This window comes from Mobula birostris, chromosome 2, assembly GCF_030028105.1.
Source record: "Mobula birostris isolate sMobBir1 chromosome 2, sMobBir1.hap1, whole genome shotgun sequence".
NCBI lineage: Eukaryota > Metazoa > Chordata > Chondrichthyes > Myliobatiformes > Myliobatidae > Mobula > Mobula birostris.
In genome coordinates, this window is record NC_092371.1 from 42,044,610 (window position 1) to 42,065,519 (window position 20,910).

A 20,910-nucleotide genomic window follows, 5' to 3' on the forward strand; every position below is an offset into this window, starting at 1 on the left:
CTATTGATATTGCTCAAATAACTTATTCTACTAAGAAATCAATGGTTGAAAGTAAAACAGTACTAATGAAAATTTGTGTGTGCTTTTTATCCACGCTGTCTTCTTGTGTTGAAGTTGGTAATGGGTTTCTTCCTATGAAAATTCTTTGTTTTTATTAAATTTGCTGTGATGTATTCCACCCTCGATAAAGGTTCCATTAGGGTCAACTTATTGATGAAATAGTTCAATGTCTGACCATTACTGTAACATCTCTTTAACACAGACTGCTTTTCTTTAGAAAGGTACTTCAGTGTAGGTATTGTGTGTTGTGTGTTTAGTATGTGTATTATAGTAATAGTCTCATTAGTGGGGGGGGGGTAAAAACAAAGGGGATAAACTACGTATTCATACTTATTTTGTGGCAGTTTGTAGCTTGGGTCCACGGAGGTCATATCTTTGCTGACTACTGAGATAATGCTCAGTAATGCTTAATTGTATGTTTGCTAATTGCTAAAAAAAAGATTGGAATAAGACATTTGACTCTTTGGAGCAATCATTAGAGCTGTTGATATGTCATGCAAGTATAACAACTCCATCTGGGTTCATAGGATGGTGCCAATTGTTTTGTTTTGATTTTGGACCAATTTTTTGCTGCAACAGTGTATTTGGTCATGGGCTTCTTAGATTGGTTTGGTGGTCATCTATACAAGTTACTCAAATGCAACCCCCAAAGCATTGGAGAAACTCAGTGGTTCAGGCAACACCCATGGAGGGAAATGGACAGCCAGTATTTCTGGTCAAAACCCTCCATATGGTCTGTAAACCATTCATTTCCCTCCATAGATGCTGCCTGATTAGCTGAGTTTCTCCTGCACTTTGTGTGTAGCTCCAGATTCCAGCATCTGCTGTCTCTTGTGTCTCCAGTTTACTCAAATGATCAGATTTGGTTTTACTGAACAGTTGATTCATTCACAAAACTGGATTTGCTGTTCCATGAGAAAGCCATGACACATATCTGTTTATACTCATTGTGACATCATCATGTTGTATGTCACATGACCCTGTTATGCTAATTATAATGCTGGATATTTACTCAATTACAGAGCTATTCAAATGCTAAATGTACACCACACTGATTTTCCTTTCTTAAAAATTGATCTGTAGGTTTTTGCAAATAAAATGAAGGGAAGCAGTTAATGTTTAAAAAAAATCGTAACACATTTTATTGAACTCCAAAACATAAGCACAAAAGCGCTAAAATTCTTTACGTAATACCATCATCACGTCAGACCAGCCTTTTAAACTCAATGCGGGTGGTTGTGAATTACATACTTTTCTCCCAGTTACGTTACCCTATACAAGTCTCCCCAGAATTCACTAAAAATGGCATTGTGTAGCCTGTCTGGAGCTCCGAGGAGCCACCCGGCTCGTATCCTGTATTCCATGGGTGGAGGAACCACAGGTGCCTCTGGTTCATCCAGAGGTGCGTTGACACACTAATGGTCATGTTGTGATGCCAGGGGCACGGCAGCAGAATACTCCAAGTCTTGATGGGCTGGTTTAAGGCGATCTACCGGAATATGTTCAGGTTTTCCTTTCTTATCTATGATAAAGTCTTTTCTCCCCATTCTAAAACATGGAATGGGCCATCGTAAGGGAGCCTAAGGGGATGTGGAATGGGCCATCGTAAGGGAGCCTAAGGGGATGTTGGTGTGCATCATGGCGGATGAAAACAAATAAGGTTTAATGAAGGGCAATAGGAACCCAAGAGTGTTGTATGCCATGATAGGAGGTAGGAATAAGTGAAAAGGTATTAAATTTATTGAGGAGAATGGAATGCTGTTGAGGTGCTGGGCTGACCAGGCGGCTGTGGCATCAGGAATGAAATCACCTGGCACTCATAATAGCAGCCTGTATACCCACTCAGCTGCAGATGACTGCAGGTCCTCTTTTGGAGCAATTCTGCGCTCCTGCAGAATTCAAGGTGTTGCTTCTCCTGTATGCTTTGGTTCACAGCACTGTGTCTTATTTTACATGGTTAGTGATTGTATTAGATCTTTTTCATATCTGATTCTACATCAACCTCAATGTTGCCTTCAGTTTTGGTCATAGTCATAGTCATAGTCATACTTTATTGATCCTGGGGGAAATTGGTTTTCGTTACAGTTGCACCATAAATAATAAATAGTAATAGAAATAGTAATAGTAATAGTCATAGAAATAATAAATAGTAATAGAATAATAATAGAAAATAGTAATAAATAGTTAATGGTGAATTAACAGCTGGCCTGCATGCATAAAGTGTAGGTATTTTTTGCTCAATGTGCATATGTTACTTGTTGTCTCCATTTGGACCCCAAACTTGGATGACCTCTACAAAATTTCTTTTTGTAGTGTCTTGTGTGCAGGATGATCACAGTACTTGTACTTTATAGAGAACACTAGACCACTTCTCTCTTCCCTTTCTTCATCAACATTGCCATCGTTGAATATGTACCTTCATAAGGCAGTGGGAATGATTAGGTAACTTAAACAGTCTTGATGGGTTGACAGTTTTTACTGTTGGTTTTAGAAAATGTCAGTTGCAATTGAGGAGGAAAGCGTTTATATGAAGAAATCAAGTAACTAGAGGTAAGGTTGCACATCTGTTTAAAGAGGCCACTCTCTGGGTGCTTTGTGCTATTTCTACAAAAAAAAACTCATCAATGACTTCAAGCACGAAGATAGAATTCTGCATCTTCCTGGAGCAGGAAATGTAACCAATTGCTGAAATTTTTAGCTTTGACAGATGATATTTATCAGATATGTTTTGCCATATTAATTAGTTATTCCCACATATGCAAGGCTATCATCATAAAGAAAACTATCAGTTTGGAAGGATCCCAGAGAAGAAATGTTAATTGTTTGTCATTCCATCTATGCTGCGTGACTTGCTGCAGTTTACCAGCATTTCCTGATTTATTTCAAATTTCCAGTGAATGCAGCTTTCTGATTTCCAATCATTTTGTTGTTCCAAATGGTGAAAAGGAGTTTGTAATTCTTTTACAAGGTTAACATTTCTCCCTAAAAGAAACTGATGAAACTTCTCAACTCTGAATATGATTGTAAAGCCCCCTCTATCAATGTAAACATAATTATACTGCCAAGTGCATGCAAAATAGCCTAGCTTGGATGGGAATCTTGGTTGGCATGGACCATTTGGGTTGAAGGATTCTATGACTCTGCACATTTTTGCTTCATGGACAGGAGGCAAAAGTCACAGGTAGTTTTATGCCCCATACGCTAACTGAGGCAGCATGCTCCTGTTTCAACAGTCACTCCATATCTGATTTATGAGAAAGTACATGCTATTCAGATACCATTTGCATTGTTCAAGAGCTGAAGTTGAATTGAATTGACTTTATTTCTTACATCCTTCACATGTCTGTCTGTCTGGGTACCATATCCAATGCGGACTTTGGTGACCATGGTTTTCCATATAGATCTACCCTTCGTTTTTTGGATGACTTCCATTTCCTCGATGTGTAGCCACCTGGCTATGCTTTTGATGTACATAAGCCGAGGTCTTCCTCTAGGTTTACTCCCCTCAATCTTTCCAGAGAGTATGAGTTTTTCTAGTTCATCTTTCCGCATGATGGGTCCCAGGAATCTGAGTTGTCTTTCTCTTATTGTTGGTATGAGTGAGCGAACTGCTTGGGCTCTTCTGAGAACTTCTTGATTTGATGTGTGTGTGGTCCATGATATTTTTAACATTCTCTTGTATTTTTACTTTATTTACATGTACATGAGTAAAAGTCTTTACGTTCCATCTCCATCTAAATGTGCAATGTGCAATCATAGTAATTTATAATCACTTATAATAAATAGAATAGTCCAACACGATCAGCCATTGTTCTGGTAAAATTTCCAGACTGGTATCGTTCAACCAGGAAATGCTTGCAATCCCATTCCACTCAGGGAAAAAGAACATTTTTCAGAGGTACTGAAAAAGCAGAAGTACACATTCAGATTCGTAGGACACTCTCTTTCATATGAGCTCTCCCACAAATATTCATGGAATTCCTTTGTAGCAAGTTCCTCCAAATGTTTTTAAATAATTGAGAACTCAGAATCGTCAAACTAGTTACTTTATTTGTATAACCCCTCTGTTAATTTGAAGTTACATATATTACCTGAAGCAACGCACACAAATAGCTGGAGGAACTCAGCAGGTTAGGCATCATCTATGGAGCAAAATGAACAGCTGACTTTTTGGGCTTGAAGCCTTCATCAGGATGTTCCCTGGTCTTGGAGAGTCAATCCTCACAGATTTTGTCTCGCATGCATATGGTGTTGATAATTGCTGCTCCTCTGTCTTTGATAATCCTATGCAGTCAAACAACAGCCTGGTGAATAAACAGGAAGAAGCCCCAACTGAACTTTGCATTCCACAAGTGCATTTAATATGTTTTTATTCATTTATATACTCAAGGTGGGGCTCTGGCTTGAAAAATCCAGTTGTCCTCTACATTTGGTTAGTAATCATGTCATCTTTATCTTTCTTAGTTAGTACCATTCTTCACTTCAGCTCCACAATGAATATTCCCTGATTAGGTGATACTGCACTTTTCTCAGTAACTTGGGTGTTAACAATTACACACTAAATCACAAACCTGCTTTCATATCAAAACATTTTCTATTTTTCCTGTCTCTGTTTTCTTCAACACTCTGTATTTCTTATCCTGGTACTAGGCCATCCACAGAGTTTATTATGCTACTTCTAGATTTCCAAAAATTGACCTTTCAGGAAGACTACAAGATTCACCTCAAAGAATGAAATACATCCGTCTTTCACTAACTTTTTTTGCACTTGATTATTGATTAATCTATATCCATTCTATCATTTTCGTTCAATTCCATAGGACTCAAACCTTCAATTAAGCCTTTTATACAGTGCTTTGTTAATTGTCTTCCAAACATTAATACATGCAAAACGTTGTTCAATCCCTTCCATCACTTCATCAAAAAGTGATTTGCTTTGAACAATTCCACATAGTTCTGATTAAGAAATGCCATTCCAAGTGAAAGTCAGTTCTTTGAGGAGTGGAATTTCTATTGCATTTATTGGTCACAAGTGTACTGTGTTCGGGGCTAACTATGTGGTCTTGTACGGTTATTGAGTTACACATAATAGAAAACAGACCTTCAGCCCATCATGACCATGCTGGCAAGATCCCATTTTCTAGCATCCAGCTGTTAGTTATTGTGTATCAGGTGCTCTTCTAAGTACTTCAACGTTGTGAGAATACTTCTCTCCATCATTCACTTTAGGCAGTCGTTCTCTTTATCCACTTAATTCGTCTTTAAAGTTCCTACTGATATTCCTGACCAAGACCTCTGCAATTTTTAGCCTTTGTTTTAACCAGCATCATTGATGTATTCCATTCGGACCATGTAATCTAGCACCATTTAATATTAGCAACACACACAAAATTCAGGGAGAACTCAACAGGCCAGGAGGCATCTATGAAAAAGGGTACAGTCGACGTTTCCGAGTGAGACCCTTCATCAGGACTGGAGAAAAAGAGTTGAGGAGAAGAGTTAAAAAGTGGGGGAGGGGAGGGACAATCACAAGGTGATAGGTGAAACCAGGAGGGGGAGGGGTGAAGTAAAGAGCTTAGAAGTCTATTGGTGAAAGAGGTACAGGGCTGGAGAAGGGGGAATTTAATAGGAGAGGCTAGAAGACCATGGAAGAAAGAGTGGGGGGGGGAGGAGCACCTGAGGGAGGTGAAACGTCAACTGGTTACTCTTTTCCATAGATGCTGCCTGGCATTTTCACCAGCATTTTGTGTGTGTTTCTTGGATTTCCAGCATCTGCAGGTTTTCTCATGTTTACCATTTAATATTATTTTTAGATTGACTTCTCTACCTATTATCATTCTGTTCAAATGTCTTCTTTTAGTTTTTCAAACCTCGATTTCATTTGTGAAGACAGCTGCAAAATACTCAGTTAATGTTTTAGCCGTGCCCATTAGATTTCTATGAAGGTTTATAATTGGATCCTTAACTATTTATGGGTATTTAGGTATAAGGACTCAAAATGCTACAAAGTGAACCAATGTCATTTGCAAAACAGGCTATTTTTCATTCAGTTCCTGGAATAAATTAAAAATTATTACTAGATGTATTTTTAAATTTTGTGAAAAATACACAAGCATATTTCTTGAAAATTATATTAGTGGCTGAATTATCTGAATTCTGTTTGTACAGTACATGCTAATGTGTGCCTTTTATGCCTTTTTTGACATTGTTCCAAGAAAATTAAGTTTCTAGGTTACTATTCAAGCCAGCTTCTCTTCAATTACACCATTATTTATAGGGGAGCGCTGGGAGAATAATTTATCTTCATAGTAAGTGGAATTTTTGATGAATTGGTTATATAAAATTATTCTGAACAGAAATATATTATAATAAATACCTAAATGATTATTATTTTTGAAAGGGTAAATTTAAGAGAGCACTGTCAACTTTAATTGTACCTATTAAGCATCTATGCAATATGACATAGAAACATAGAAATATAGAAACATGCCTGCACCGCCATTTATTATGATCATGGCTGATCATCCAACTCAGAACCCTGCACCAGCCTTCCCTCCATACCTCCTGACCGCCATAGCCACAAGGGCCGTATCTAACTCCCTCTTAAATATAGCCAATGAACTGGCCTCAACTGTTTCCAGTGGCAGAGAATTCCACAGATTCACCACTCTCTGTGTGAAGAAGTTTTTCCTCATCTCGGTCCTAAAAGGCTTCCCCTTTATCCTCAAACCGTGACCCCTCGTTCTGGACTTCCCCAACATCGGGAACAATCTTCCTGCATCTAGCCTGTCCAATCCCTTTAGGATTTTATACGTTTCAATCAGATCCCCCCTCAATCTTCTAAATTCCAACGAGTACAAGCCCAGTTCATCCAGTCTTTCTTCATATGAAAGCCCTGCCATCCCAGGAATCAATCTGGTGAACCCTCTTTGTACTCCCTCTATGGCAAGGATGTCTTTCCTCAGATTAGGGGACCAAAACTGCACACAATACTCCAGGTGTGGTCTCACCAAGACATTGTACAACTGCAGTAGTACCTCCCTGCTCCTGTACTCGAATCCTCTCGCTATAAATGCCAGCATACCATTCGCCTTCCTCACCGCCTGCTGTACCTGCATGCCCACTTTCAATGACTGGTGTATAATGACACCCAGGTCTCGTTGCGCCTCCCCTTTTCCTAATCGGCCACCATTTAGATAATAATCTGTTTTCCTATTTTTGCCACCAAAGTGGATAACTTCACATTTATCCACATTAAGTTGCATCTGCCATGAATTTGCCCACTCACCCAACCTATCCAAGTCACCGTGCATCCTCTTAGCATCCTCCTCACAGCTAACACTGCCGCCCAGCTTCATGTCATCTGCAAACTTGGAGATGCTGCATTTAATTCCCTCATCCAAGTCATTAATATATATTGTAAACAACTGGGGTCCCAGCACTGAGCCTTGCGGTACCCCACTAGTCACTGCCTGCCATTCTGAAAAGGTCCCGTTTATTCCCACTCTTTGCTTCCTGTCTGCTAACCAATTCTCTATCCACATCAATACCTTACCCCCAATACCGTGTGCTTTAAGTTTGCACACTAATCTCCTGTGTGGGACCTTGTCAAAAGCCTTTTGAAAATCCAAATATACCACATCCACTGGTTCTCCCCTATCCACTCTACTAGTTACATCCTCAAAAAAATTCTATGAGATTCGTCAGACATGATTTTCCTTTCACAAATCCATGCTGACTTTGTCCGATGATTTCACCGCTTTCCAAATGTGTTGTTATCACATCTTTGATAACTGACTCCAGCAGTTTCCCCACCACCAACGTTAGGCTAACCAGTCTATAATTCCCCAGTTTCTCTTTCCCTCCTTTTTTAAAAAGTGGGGTTACATTAGCCACCCTCCAATCCTCAGGAACTAGTCCAGAATCTAACGAGTTTTGAAAAATTATCACTAATGCATCCATTATTTCTTGGGCTACTTCCTTAAGCACTCTGGGATGCAGACCATCTGGCCCTGGGGATTTATCTGCCTTTAATCCCTTCAATTTACCTAACACCACTTCCCTACTAACATGTATTTCGCTCAGTTCCTCCATCTCACTGGACCCTCTGTCCCCTACTATTTCTGGAAGATTATTTATGTCCTCCTTAGTGAAGACAGAACCAAAGTAATTATTCAATTGGTCTGCCATGTCCTTGCTCCCCATAATCAATTCACCTGTTTCTGTCTGTAGGGGACCTACATTTGTCTTTACCAGTCTTTTCCTTTTTACATATCTATAAAAATATCATACATATCTATGACATTTCACTAAATCAGAATTAAGCATGATGCATAAGTAGTTCTTAATTAAATCAAGCCATCTTAAAGTCCCTGTAAAGCAACAACCCAAAAAAATATATTGTGTTTATGTGGGAGTAGCAGATATTAAGCAAGATTAAAACTCTACTGCATGGTATTGAAGACAGTGAAATTGAATAAATATCCTCATTTACAGCAGTTCCAAACAGAGAGATTTGAATTGAGATTGTTGTGCATCATATACTCTAGTATCTTGTCATTGTTCCTTGTCCCTTCCATCGTATCTCAAAATTCTGCCCTGACAAATTGCAGCTTTTGTAATTCTTTAGGAAGGAGGCTACAGTGTCATGATAAGGTTTGGAAAGGACTGGGAGGGGTGAAAGTGAGGGTAATAATTAACCTTCTGTTCCAGTGCAGCAAGATTCATTTGTGAGCTGCAACACAATTAAGCTAGTTATTTGGCTAACACAAACAAAATGCTGGAGGAACTCAGCAGGCCAGGCAGCATCTAGGAAAAAAGTACAGTCGACGATTTGGGCCTGTACTCTTTTCCATGAATGCTCCCTCGCCTGCTGAGTTCCTCCAGCATTTTGTCTGTGTTACTCGGATTTCCAGCATCTGCAGATTTTCTCGTATTCGTAATCATTTGACTATTTTTAGGAGGAAGCCATCAATTCCCAGCAGCACTTTTATGGACCTTTTATGAATTGATGACATTGTGTGGTAGAAAGGTGTTCCCTTAAAACCTCAAAATAGGATCACTTGTGCTGGATTGTTACAGGGGTGCCCGACCTATCTTAGACCACATCTTGCTGATCTGCACAGCTTGATTTGTTGTTATACAAGTGGTATTTTCAGATTCCTGAGCTTGATCTTGAATTAGTTAGTTTATACCTGATATGCATTCCAAATGCTTGAAAAACATATTCCTGTCTTTTCTCCTTAGCAATGCAGAACTAGCAAGAAAAATGCAATTTACCTTTTGTTAACAGAAAAATTTCTCTTGAAAGCCATGAATGTAATTTTGGAGTACAGCTTATTCCTTTGTCGCACAAACATTCTGAGTTATCTGCTGCAGTTGATGTAATCCCCTCATTCTACCTCTCACCCACACCCACCAATCCCTCCCAGACTCTTCCAACCCTTATCACAACTCTGCGGCCCTCTTCCTAAAGAAATTCAAAAGCTGCAACTCGTCAGGGTAAAATTGATATAAGTGAAGTTTTCACTTGAAATGGTGAATAAAACTCAACAATTTCTGAACGTGAGGAATTTGAATGTTATTTAAACTGCAGTTTCTCAGTTTCTTTGCAACCTTAAGCTTCTCTGTTTTGGATTCAAAAACGTCATATGCTTTTTTGAGTCCTGTAAAGGATGGTGCATCTTGTAAACTACAACATACTGTGAGCATCGACCTTTTTGTGGTGGTCATCTCAAATGGGTCTATGTCAACTAAAGTTAGTTGTTCGATTGTATAGTTCTCAAGTTTCTCACATTTCTCAGGAGTGTTTTTCCCTGACTGTAACAGTGCTGATCTGAATTTCATGTGTTGCCCTGTATCTGCTTCATTTCTTGGTTTTGTCGTAAGTGCATGAATGTTGATTATCCATCGTATGGGGTATTCCTGAAAAATAGATACACAAAGGTTGTGCAGACAATGAGCATAGCCAGAAGCAAGCCATCTTCCTTCTATGATTTGCCTTCAGCACAAAAGTATGGGTAATTTTCTTTAATATCTTCATAAATCATACCACTTCACCTCTGAGACACAGCCAGGAAGGTAGATTATTTTTACAGGATGTGAAACTAATAGGTTAATTAGAATGATTTGCAAAACACTAAATGAAGCTATACACGAGGAATTCTGCAGATGCTGGAAATTCAAGCAACACACATCAAAGTTGCTGGTGAACGCAGCAGGCCAGGCAGCATCCCTAGGAAGAGGTACAGTCGACGTTTCAGGCTGAGACCCTTCGTCAGGAAATGAAGCTATAATCCAGTTTTGGGATGATTGCTTTCTAGGAAGAAGAAATGATATTTTTGCAACTGGGAATCTACTCAAAAGATAAAGCTCCCCATATTTTGTATGTAATTTTTAGCTCAGTTTTATTTAAGGTAAATTGATAGAAATTTACCTTTCATTTTTTTCTGTTGATGTGCCACTCATAAAACCACAGGTGTTAGGCATGCTCCAACATCTTATCTGACATGTAGTTTTGAAGTATGACATCAATTATGTACAACACATGATAGATAATGGTCAGGAAAAGGGTTCAGCCTCTGCTAGTTGATCCAATTGCATTGAAGCTACTGTAAGTCATCTGTAAGATCCCTTAGTTAATTTGATACTGACTGGAAAAACAGACACTGACTTTCCCAATCTGAGCTGTTGAACCACATACAGGGGGATTTTGCTGAGCCACTTAGGAGGCTTTTGTAGAATTTATATTTAAAAATCTGTTAATTCAGATGCTGCTCTATTTAAAATTGGGTATCAAACTTCATACAGCAAGCTAGACCATTCCATAATTGCATCTAGTAATTATAAATCCAAGTCACTTTGAAATTCAAAGTAAACTTATTATCAAAGTACATGTATGTCACCATATTCCACCCTGAGATTCATTTTCTTGTGGGCACACTCAATAAATCCAATACCCATATTGAATCAATGAAAGAATGCACCAACTGGGCATACAACTAACATGCAAAAGACAAAGAAATGTGCAAATACATGAAGAAAAAAATAAATGAGCAATAAATATCAAGAACATGAGATAGATTATCCTTGAAAGTGAGTCTATAGGATACGGGAACATTTCAGTGAAGAGTTAAGTGAAGTTAAGTGAAGTTATCCCCTTTGGTTCAAAAGCCTGATAGTTGAGGAGTAGTAACTGTTCCTGAATTTGGTGATGTGAGTCCTAAACCTCCAGTAGCTTCTTGATTCTAATAATGCTGTATATGGCAGCAGTAAGAAGAGAAGATGACCTGAGTGGTGGGGTTCCCTGATGATGGATGCTGTTTGTCTTTGACAATGCTCCGTGCAGATGTGCTCATTGGTGGGTAGGACTTTACCCATTGATGGACTGGGTCATATCGGCTATTTTTTGAAGGATTTTTCATTCAAGTGCATTGATGTTTTCATACCAGGCTGTGATGCAGCCAATTAGTACACTCTCCATCACACATATATAGAATTTTGTCAACGTTTTAAATGTCATGCCGAATCTTCACAAACTCCTAAGAAAGTAGAGATGCTGCTGTTCTTTCTTCATAATTACACATATGTTCTGGGCCCTGGGCAGGTCTTCTGAAATGATAACACTGAGAAACTTGAAGTCTCTCCACCTCTGATTCCCCCAGTGAGGACTGGCTCATGGACCTCCAGTTTAGTCAATTATCAGCTCCTTGGTCTTGCTGATATTGAGTAATGGCTTGCAGTTGCGGCACCACTCAGCCAGATTTTCAATCTCCCTTCCATATACTGATTCATCACCACCTTAGATTTGTTCTACAACAGTTCAGATTGGCAACAACATCTCCTCCACATTCTCCATCAGCACAGGTGCACCACAAGACTGTGTGCTTAGCCCCCCGCTCTACTTGCTTTATACTTATGACTGTGAGGCTAAGCGTATCTCCAAAGCCATACTTAAGTTTTTTGATAATAAATCAGAATATAGGAAGGAGATGGAAAATATGGTTGAATTGTGCCACAACAACAACCTTCCACTCAAAATCAGCAAGATCAAGGAAATGAATATTGACTTCAGGAGGAGGAAACTGAAGGTCCATGAGCCAGTCCTTATCAGGCACTGGAGAGGGTCATCAACTTTAAATTCCTGAATGTTATCATTTCAGAGGATCTTTCCTGAGTCTAGTACGTAAATGCAATTACAAAGAAAGCTTGGCAATGCATCTACCTTCATAGAAGTTTGCAAAGATTAGACGTGTCATCTAAAACTTTGACAGACTTCTATAGATATGTGGTGAAGAGTATGTTGACTGGTTGCATCACAGCCTTGTATGGAAACACTGATGACCTTGTATGGAAAAGTCTACAAAAAGTAGTGGATATGGTCCAGTCCATCACAGGTAAAGCCCCCCCCCCCCCACCCCACCATTGAGCACATCTACATGGAGCGCTGTTGCAGGAAAGTAGCATCCATCATTAGGGACCCCCACCATTCAGACAATGCTCTCTTCTTGCTGCTGCCATCAGAAAGAAGGAACAGGAGCCTCAGGACCTACAACACCAGGTTTTGGAACAGTTATTACCCCTCAACCATCAGGCTCTTGAACCAAAGGGGATAACTTCACCCAGTTTCTCTCGGCCTATCACTGAATTGTTCCCACAACTTATGGACTCACCTTGAGGACTCTTCATCTCATGTTTGCGATATTTATTATGTGCTTATTTATTGTTATTATCATTATTATTGTTATTATTTTTTCCTTTCTTTTTGTATTTGCACAGTCTGATGCCTTTCTCACATTGTTTTTTGGCCCATCTTATTGGGTGCGGTCTTTGATTCTATTGTATTTCTTATATTTATTGCAATTGCTTGAAAGAAAATAAATCTTAGTGTTGTACAGCATATGCTGACATATATGTACTTTGATTAGAAATTTATTTTGACTATAATCAAACCTTTCATAGGGTTTTGAAAGGAAGATTCTGTGCCGCCAAGGAAAATCACTTTCTAAAAATAGAATCCTCTTGATTTTGACATAGGTATTGTTTCGGTATGGTCGACAGAGATGGAAGTTAAAAGGAAAAATCAATGCTGACGACAGACAAACATGGGATGAAGAAGAGGTGGTCTTCATACCTCACCTTAATGAAGATATTGAAATCAAGGTACTTAGTTGCAAACTTAGTGAAAAAATATATACATTTTATTAAAATATGTTAGCATTGTTAACTTATAGCTTAGGTAAAGCAGACTACAGCTACAGATATAGGTCCCTCTTTATCTGGTAAATTGCCTGTGTCAGATGATTTCTCCCCACTATACTTCTGGGAGTTTTATTTTTTACTCACCACTCATGTCTCTAATACCTTGGAGGTCAGGTTTCATCCTGCTGAGTGAGTGGGCACATTCAGTTTACTGAAGGAATACTTGTAGCGCACAAAAGTCCCTCCAGTGGAGGACACATAACTTGGAAAGCACTGATTAGAAACTGTAGTAAAAATAATATACTTTATACATTAGATTAAAGCTGCAGATCAATGGAATGTAAGGCCAATTCACTTCTTTCAGAATTCTTTACAAACTTCAAGATTAGGTTTATTATTCAAAAACAACTAATTCTTTGGCAAGCAGCCATGTGCTTCGGTTCCCAAGAATTCCAACCAAATGTCAATAAGTTGCAAAATATCTGACCAAATTATCTCCCATTTATTAAACTGGTGTCCATAATTATGCATTGTGCAATTCAGCCATAAGTATGGTGCAGTAAAACAGTAAATAATGGTGATTAAAAGCAATGGGCCAAACTTATGGTCAGTATTCAGCTCCCATACATGATCCAAGTGGAAATTTGAATGGGATAGCTGGTCAGATCATTTGTAACAAGATCATTCATGTCATAAAAACTTACAGAACTGCAAAAGAATGTGTCAGAAGTAGAGAAAAAAATCAAATTTATTACCAACTGTTAAGTATTAGAATAATAAAAAATATAAAAGCAAAAAAGAGTGGAAGAAAAAAATCTGAGAACTCTTTACAACACCATTCTAAAGTAACACCTGCTTACTAAAGTCCCCCACAATGGCCTTCCATTTAAATAAATAAAACATTCTCTCTAGCTTTCCCAATATGGTGCAAATTCTTTTGTGGGGGTGGGCAGGGTTCATCCCTAGGTGACAGGAAATCTTCATAACTATCCACTACCCCACTGAACTCTATCCCCGGACTGCAGTGGCTTTCCAGTGGTGTTCTATGTCTACATGCATGGGTGGAAATTCTGAGTTGGCGTTAGTTATATGGGATAATACTGGCAATAAAAAGTCATTGATGAGCACTGCGATCCATAGCATTATTTTAATGGCTGTAAATCCCCCTGGGATTTTGCTAATTAGTACCTGTAATTACATCTAGATAATTAGCAATTCTTGAGTATGATATGATGAAGGGCCTACTGACCACAACATTTTATTTTGCTATGTGTCAGCACTTTATGCGTGGATGTTCTATGTGGTGGCAAGTATAACCTTAGCATTAATTCATTATCTGGTTCTTTACTTAGCCTTGATTAAATAATAATTCATAACACCATTCTGAATATGAATGTTTTGATTCACATGTACTGTGTCTTTCATGTAACTTCAGTTTTCTTTTTGGGGTGTTGGCATAACAGTTTTAGACATGACATTATGTTTTCCAGTTTGGTATATGAATTAGCAAAATGGTGGACACCAATCAATTGTAAGGGAAAATAGCAATAAGTTGTAAAAGCAGTGGGAACGTTAGCTAGTAACAGAAAAGGAAACATTACCATATTATAAGGTGGTAGACTTGGAAAAACTAAAAGAAATACAAAAACAGTTAATGGAATATTTTCAGATACAATATCAGTGAAAATCTTAATAGGCACTTGGAAGGGTTTCATTTTGTAAATTAGGACTAGCATAAGTTTATTTGTTGAAGGAAGATTGTGTTTGACTGGCCTTATTGAAATTCTTGCTGAACTAACAGAAAAGTTTGATGATGGGAATGTAATTTGCATTAATTTTTAGATGACAATTGTAAAGCTACATAAGGCTGGTTAGGCCCAAGGAATTAAAGGATCAGTAGCAATATGAATAGGAAAATAGCTTTAAGCGGAAAGCAGAGAAGGATGATATAGATTTTCTAAAATAAAGCTTGCAGAATTGGCAAAGAACAACAATAGTAATAAATTAAAAGAAAACATGTTAAGACTGGCAGAATGAACACCCAAATAGCAGATGAAATTTAATACAGAAATTTGAGTCGATACATTTTGGTGGAAAGAGTAAGAGCCAGTTTATATTTAATTTGCAATCTTAAGGGAATACAGAAACAGAGGAACTGAGGCAAACAAGTGAATGAATTCTTGGAAGTGTCTGGCACATTGAGAATGTAAAACATAAAGTATCCTAAACTTCATAAATAGAGGCATTGAGTGTAAAAGCATAAAAGTTATGATAAATAAGATCTACCTCGGCTTTGTTAAAGGAAAATCATGCTTGTCTGGCTTGATTGAACGCTGAGTAGATTCCAACAACCTTATTGCTTTCAATTCTGGTCTTAAACAGACTCTTTGCAAGATTGCTGAGAACAATGAAAGGGATGAAAATTTTCAACTGCTAGCTGAGATTGTAAAAGCTGGGGTTGTTTTTCTCAAAGAAAAAAGATTGAAAGATGATTCGATGGAGATACTTAAGAACATAACTGCAATAGATTGGGTAACTAGAGGGGAAATGTTCCCATTAGTGGATGATTCACTGCCGAGGGGCACAAATGTAAACTCCTGGGCAAAACCTTCAGCAAAGTTGTGAGGAAATCTGTGGGCATTCCTTGTAAGAGTGTTGGAAGCAGAAACAATTTTTATGAGGAAATTAGATAGGTTATGTACCAGAAAATATAACAGGCATATGGGATTGATCCCAATGTTTATACAGAAACTAGATGACCAGATGGAACATTGAAACTATTGTTTATGAAAACATCTTGGAATTGGAAATTTCACACATTAGTCATAAGATTGTGAATTAAATAAACATAATCCAGAATGGACACAAGTAGGAAAATCATGAACAATGATACTTACGTGAATTCATCCACTGTTTGAAAGTTAAATATCATAAGTGCTCTATATATCCGTGAACATGGTTCTTTAAAATTATTTAATCAGCTCTGTATACCTTGTATACCCAATCAATTGCTTCTTCTCAGTTTTATTGTTTTGATAACTCCTTATTATATTTAGTTTTCAATAACACTTTTTAATTTAATGCTAGTAATGTTGACTAAGTTGTTACATTAGACAGAATACATTCTGTTCTGCATATGGGCTTAGACAATTATATTGAAGGGTTAACCACTCTTGCTGGTCCTAATGTGTAATATGTACGTAAAATGAAATTCTTGACTAACGTAATCATATTTCTTATTCATACAAGTGAAACTATGAATATTGGAAAATGAAACATAAACAGATTTTTTTCTGTATAGGTTGCTGAAATGAAAGGGCTGATGACTGTTTTGGTTGGAAGCGTTACTTGTGAAAGTGCAGATTTTTTTACAGCACAGCCCCAGATAATGATTGTGGATATTACTGACCTAGGCACTATTAAACTTCAGCTGGAAGTCACGTGGGAGTAAGTATTGATTTAATATTTTTAAAGAGAACATGGTGCTTTGGTAAACCAAGTTACTGTTTAGATGCAGATACAATTTAATTAATAAAGTTTGCTCTCTCATGGCATTCCTACCTTGGAATTATATTTTAAAACATTATTGAGCCAGAAGTTTCTTTGATAAATGATTTACTGAAGATGAGTTTCACCTTTAATGGGTTTTTCCTGACAAGAAATTTAAGATGACGACTGATAGAAATGCAACACATAACATAAATGGTTGTGAGTTCGAACCATTTTGAGTCTCAAACTCTACAAGGACAATTTATTCTGTTATCATGAATATATTATCATGAATCAGTTATCCATTTTGCACAGTGAAAATCCCCATTTACAAATATGATGCTTCACCAGATGCTGAGATAAATGTGCTTGCAAACAGGTTTCCAGGTACAAAATGAAATAAATACTGGACTATTTTGAAAATTGTAACTGAAAACATTCAAGTAATGCCTCACAGATGTATGAGAAAATCAACTAACTAAAATAATATGTAAATATTTGTGTGTATGAACACACACACATACCTACATACTCCCACTCACACTGCTCCCCAGCACAGTTAGATGCCTGGTCATTTACACATTTTAAGCCAAATAGAGTCAATGTGAAGTAGAATGTGTGGATTTCATGCAGACACATAAAATATGTAAACAAATTAGGAAAAGGAGCCACACTTTTGCATACTTCATGTAAATTTACCACCAATGATCCATAAACAAATACTCTAAGGTACAAATGAGCCCAGTGTGTGATACACAATGTGGAAGGATATGGGATGTGTGTAATACAATGTGCAATTAATATTTTTAAAAAAATCTCTTCCTATTACTTTAAGTCTAAGATTAAGTCATTGAATATTCTATGTACTGTAGACCAAGAGTGCATCTCCAGATTCAGGTCACATCACAGGAATTAAACCCTACAATATTTCCATTCTACCAGAGTACTAAGTAAAATAAAACTCTGAATTTGTGACTTGCCATCCTTAGCATATGACTCATAATGGAAATTACTTATTGCCAAGAAAATTGTTCTCATAGCTCTGAAGAAAAGAACTTGTGCTATGAACTTGAAAATAGGCTTATCCTTGAGTAAAGCATAAGTGTAATCATTTCCAGTCCTCATGGGAAACTTGCCCATCCTTTCTGTTAGGATGCTTGGAATAGTGTAAGACTTGCTTTTAGCTTTTCAGTTTGTAGTTAAACAACACTTTCCTCGAACATGACTGTCATAGCTATGTAAAAAAAAAACCCATAAGAACTCTTCCAGCCTGGTTTGCCATTTAATACTATCGTAATTTGTTTACTATCTCTATGCCATTTTCCTACTTCCCTCCTGTACCCATCAAACACTTAGTATCTAAAAACCTATGTTTCTCATTAATGTATTCAGTGATTTAGCATCCTTAACTTTCTGTAGTGGAGAATTTCTTCAGTTCACCACCCTCTGAGTGAAAAACTTTCTTCTCATAGGAAGAAAGTGAGTACAGGAATATGTAACACCTGTGTGGCAACAGTCTTATCACATGTGACTAATCATCGCAGTCTTTTGAGAAAATCTATTAGGCAATCAGAAGCTCTAGGTATTGGAGGCAGTGAATAGAAAACATACACTTCTGAAAGTAAGGCTCGTTTATAAGAAAAAAATATGTACAAGCTATGTAGTTACATGAGCAAGAACAATTCAAAATTCAAACATTCTATTTTGGTTCCAAATCTTAGATATCAAACCACAACAAATTCCTTTATAATTAGAATCAGTGAGCTTCCTTTATTACTCTAACCTAACTAATTAGGTCTAGTGCTATTACCTATCTAAAAGCTTACAGACTAAACTTTCCTTTTTACTTATCCCCAGTTAGTTAGAAAACCAAATATAATTCCTATTCTCAAGTATTATAGTTAACTTCAGTTTCAGTTCCAGGCAGTATATCTACAGGTTTAAATTCAAATTCAAAAATTAAATACACACAGTTTAACACCTTTCACGACAATTCTCCAAAATCACAACTTTTAAACAAAGTAAATTTCATTCAGCAACTTATCAAAGTCTTTGCAAAAATAATCAGTTCTTGCAGAAAATCAAATTCGGATTCTTCGAATGAAAATAAACTTAGACATCCAACCATATTAAATCCTCTGCATCATTACACATTTCGTTCCCGCACTGATTTTTTATCTTGGGTGGCTCACCATCTTATTTCTTGGTTCATTGAATGAAATAGTTTATCATCCACAGAAAGTCAATTCACAAACTTGTACAAAAACTTGACCAAATACCTTGGTATGATTTTGCAGAACTAATTCCCGACTGCATGGTAGGAATTTTGGACACTGGTCTTGGCTGCTATTGCCTCGTTATAGCTGTAGCTTCAATAAATCTTTTATCACTATCGTCTCTCCTCCAGGGGTTTCACCCTGAGGTTTTCAAGTTAGTAGGGTAAAACTACTCACTACTAATTCCACTCTTAACAGTTCATGTCTTCAGCTTCTAATTGTTGCTGCGTTTCTCTCCTTGTCCGTCCTGTGTCCAGCCACCCCACCCTTGCATAGCGTTTTGTTCAAATTCTCTTTTTTAAAAAAAATTGGTAAACCTCGTTTTCATCCCTCCACAGGTGGAACTTTCTAACATTACATCTTTGGGTTTAATAAACCAGGGTTACAAATAGAGTGAGGTGGAGAATAAATGTGTGGTTGACTGACTGGAGCAGGGGGCAGTTATTCCAATTTTTGGATCATTGGGTTTTTTCTGGGGCAGGTGTGACCTGTACAAAAAGGATGGGTTGCACCTGAATCCAAGGGGGACCAATATCTTGGTGGGGACGTTTGCTAATGCTGTTGGGAAGGGTTTAAACTAGATTTGCAGCAGGGTGGGAACCGAAGTGAAGAGGCAGAGGGTGGGGAGGTTAGAGCACAAATAGAGACAGTTTGTAGGGAGTTTTTGAGGAAGGACAGGCAGATGTTAGAGCACAGATGCACTCAGCCTGATGATTTGAGATGTGTCTATTTTAATGCAAGGAGTATCATAAACAAGGCGGATGAACTTAGAGCATGGATCAATACGTGGAACTATGATTTGTGGCCATTTCAGAGACTTGGATGTCTCACTTGCTGAGTATGCCAGGGTTTAGATGTTTCAGAGAGGGAGGTAAATGAGGTGGGGGTGTGGTATTGCTAACTAGGGATAGTGTCACGGCTGCAGAAAAGGAGGAAGTCGTGGGGGGATAGTCTACTGAGTCAGTGTGTGTGGAAGTCAGACACAGGAAAGGGGCAATAACTCTACTGGGTGTTTTTTATAGACCCCCCAATATAACAGGGATATCAAGGAGCAGATAGGGAGGTAGATTCTGGAACGGTGCAATAATTATAGGGTTGTTGTGATGGGAGATTATAACTTTAGTAATATATTGATTAGCATTTCCTTAGCACAAGGGATTTAGATGGGGTGGAGTTTGTTAGGTATGTTCAGGAAGATTTCCTGACACAATCTGTAGACGAGCCAACTAGAAAGAGACGCTGTACTTGATCTGGTATTGGGAAATGAACCTGGTCAGGTGTCGGATCTCTCAGTGGGAGAGCATTTTGGAGGTGGTGACCATTGTGCTGGAGAGGGAAAGGAGCAGACAGTTTGGGAAAACATTTAATTGGGGTAGGGTAAATATGATGCTATTAGGCAGGAACTTAGGAGCATAAATTGGGAGCAGATGTTCTCAAGGAAATGCGTGGCAGAAATGTGTCAAATGTTCAGGGAACATTTGCATGGCATTCTGTATAGGTATGTTCAATCGAGGCAGGGAAAGGATGGTAGGGGTAAAGAACCATGGTGTACAAACGATGTAGAAAATCTAGTTAAGAAGAAAAGAAAAGCTTACGAAAGGTTCAAGAAACTAGGTACTGTTGGAGCTCTAGAAAATTGCAAGGTTGCTAGAAAGGAGTTTAAGAATGGAATTAGAAGAGCCAGAAGGGGCCATAAGAAGACCTTGGTGAGCAGGATTAAGGAAAGCCCCAGGGCATTCTACAAGTATGTGAAGAGCAAGAGGATGAGCCATATGAGAATAGGACCAATCAGATACGATAGTGGAAACGTGTGTAAGGAGTCAGAGGAGGTAGCAGAAGTACTTAATGAAAACATTGCTTCAGTGCTCATCAGGGAAAAATGCCT

General features: G+C 38.0%; 1 protein-coding gene across 7 annotated transcripts in view; it reads left to right on the top strand.

Annotated features, from left to right (window-relative positions):
• The window catches only part of ripor3 (RIPOR family member 3), a 193,766-nt gene that overhangs the window by 102,200 nt on the left and 70,656 nt on the right, over nt 1–20,910 (top strand). For all 7 annotated transcript variants that reach the window (XM_072239973.1, XM_072240012.1, XM_072240003.1 and 4 more), the window contains 2 exons: nt 13,096–13,221; nt 16,562–16,707. In XM_072239973.1, coding sequence (XP_072096074.1) covers nt 13,096–13,221; nt 16,562–16,707 — 272 coding nt within the window. The remainder of the gene's footprint in view (nt 1–13,095; nt 13,222–16,561; nt 16,708–20,910) is intronic.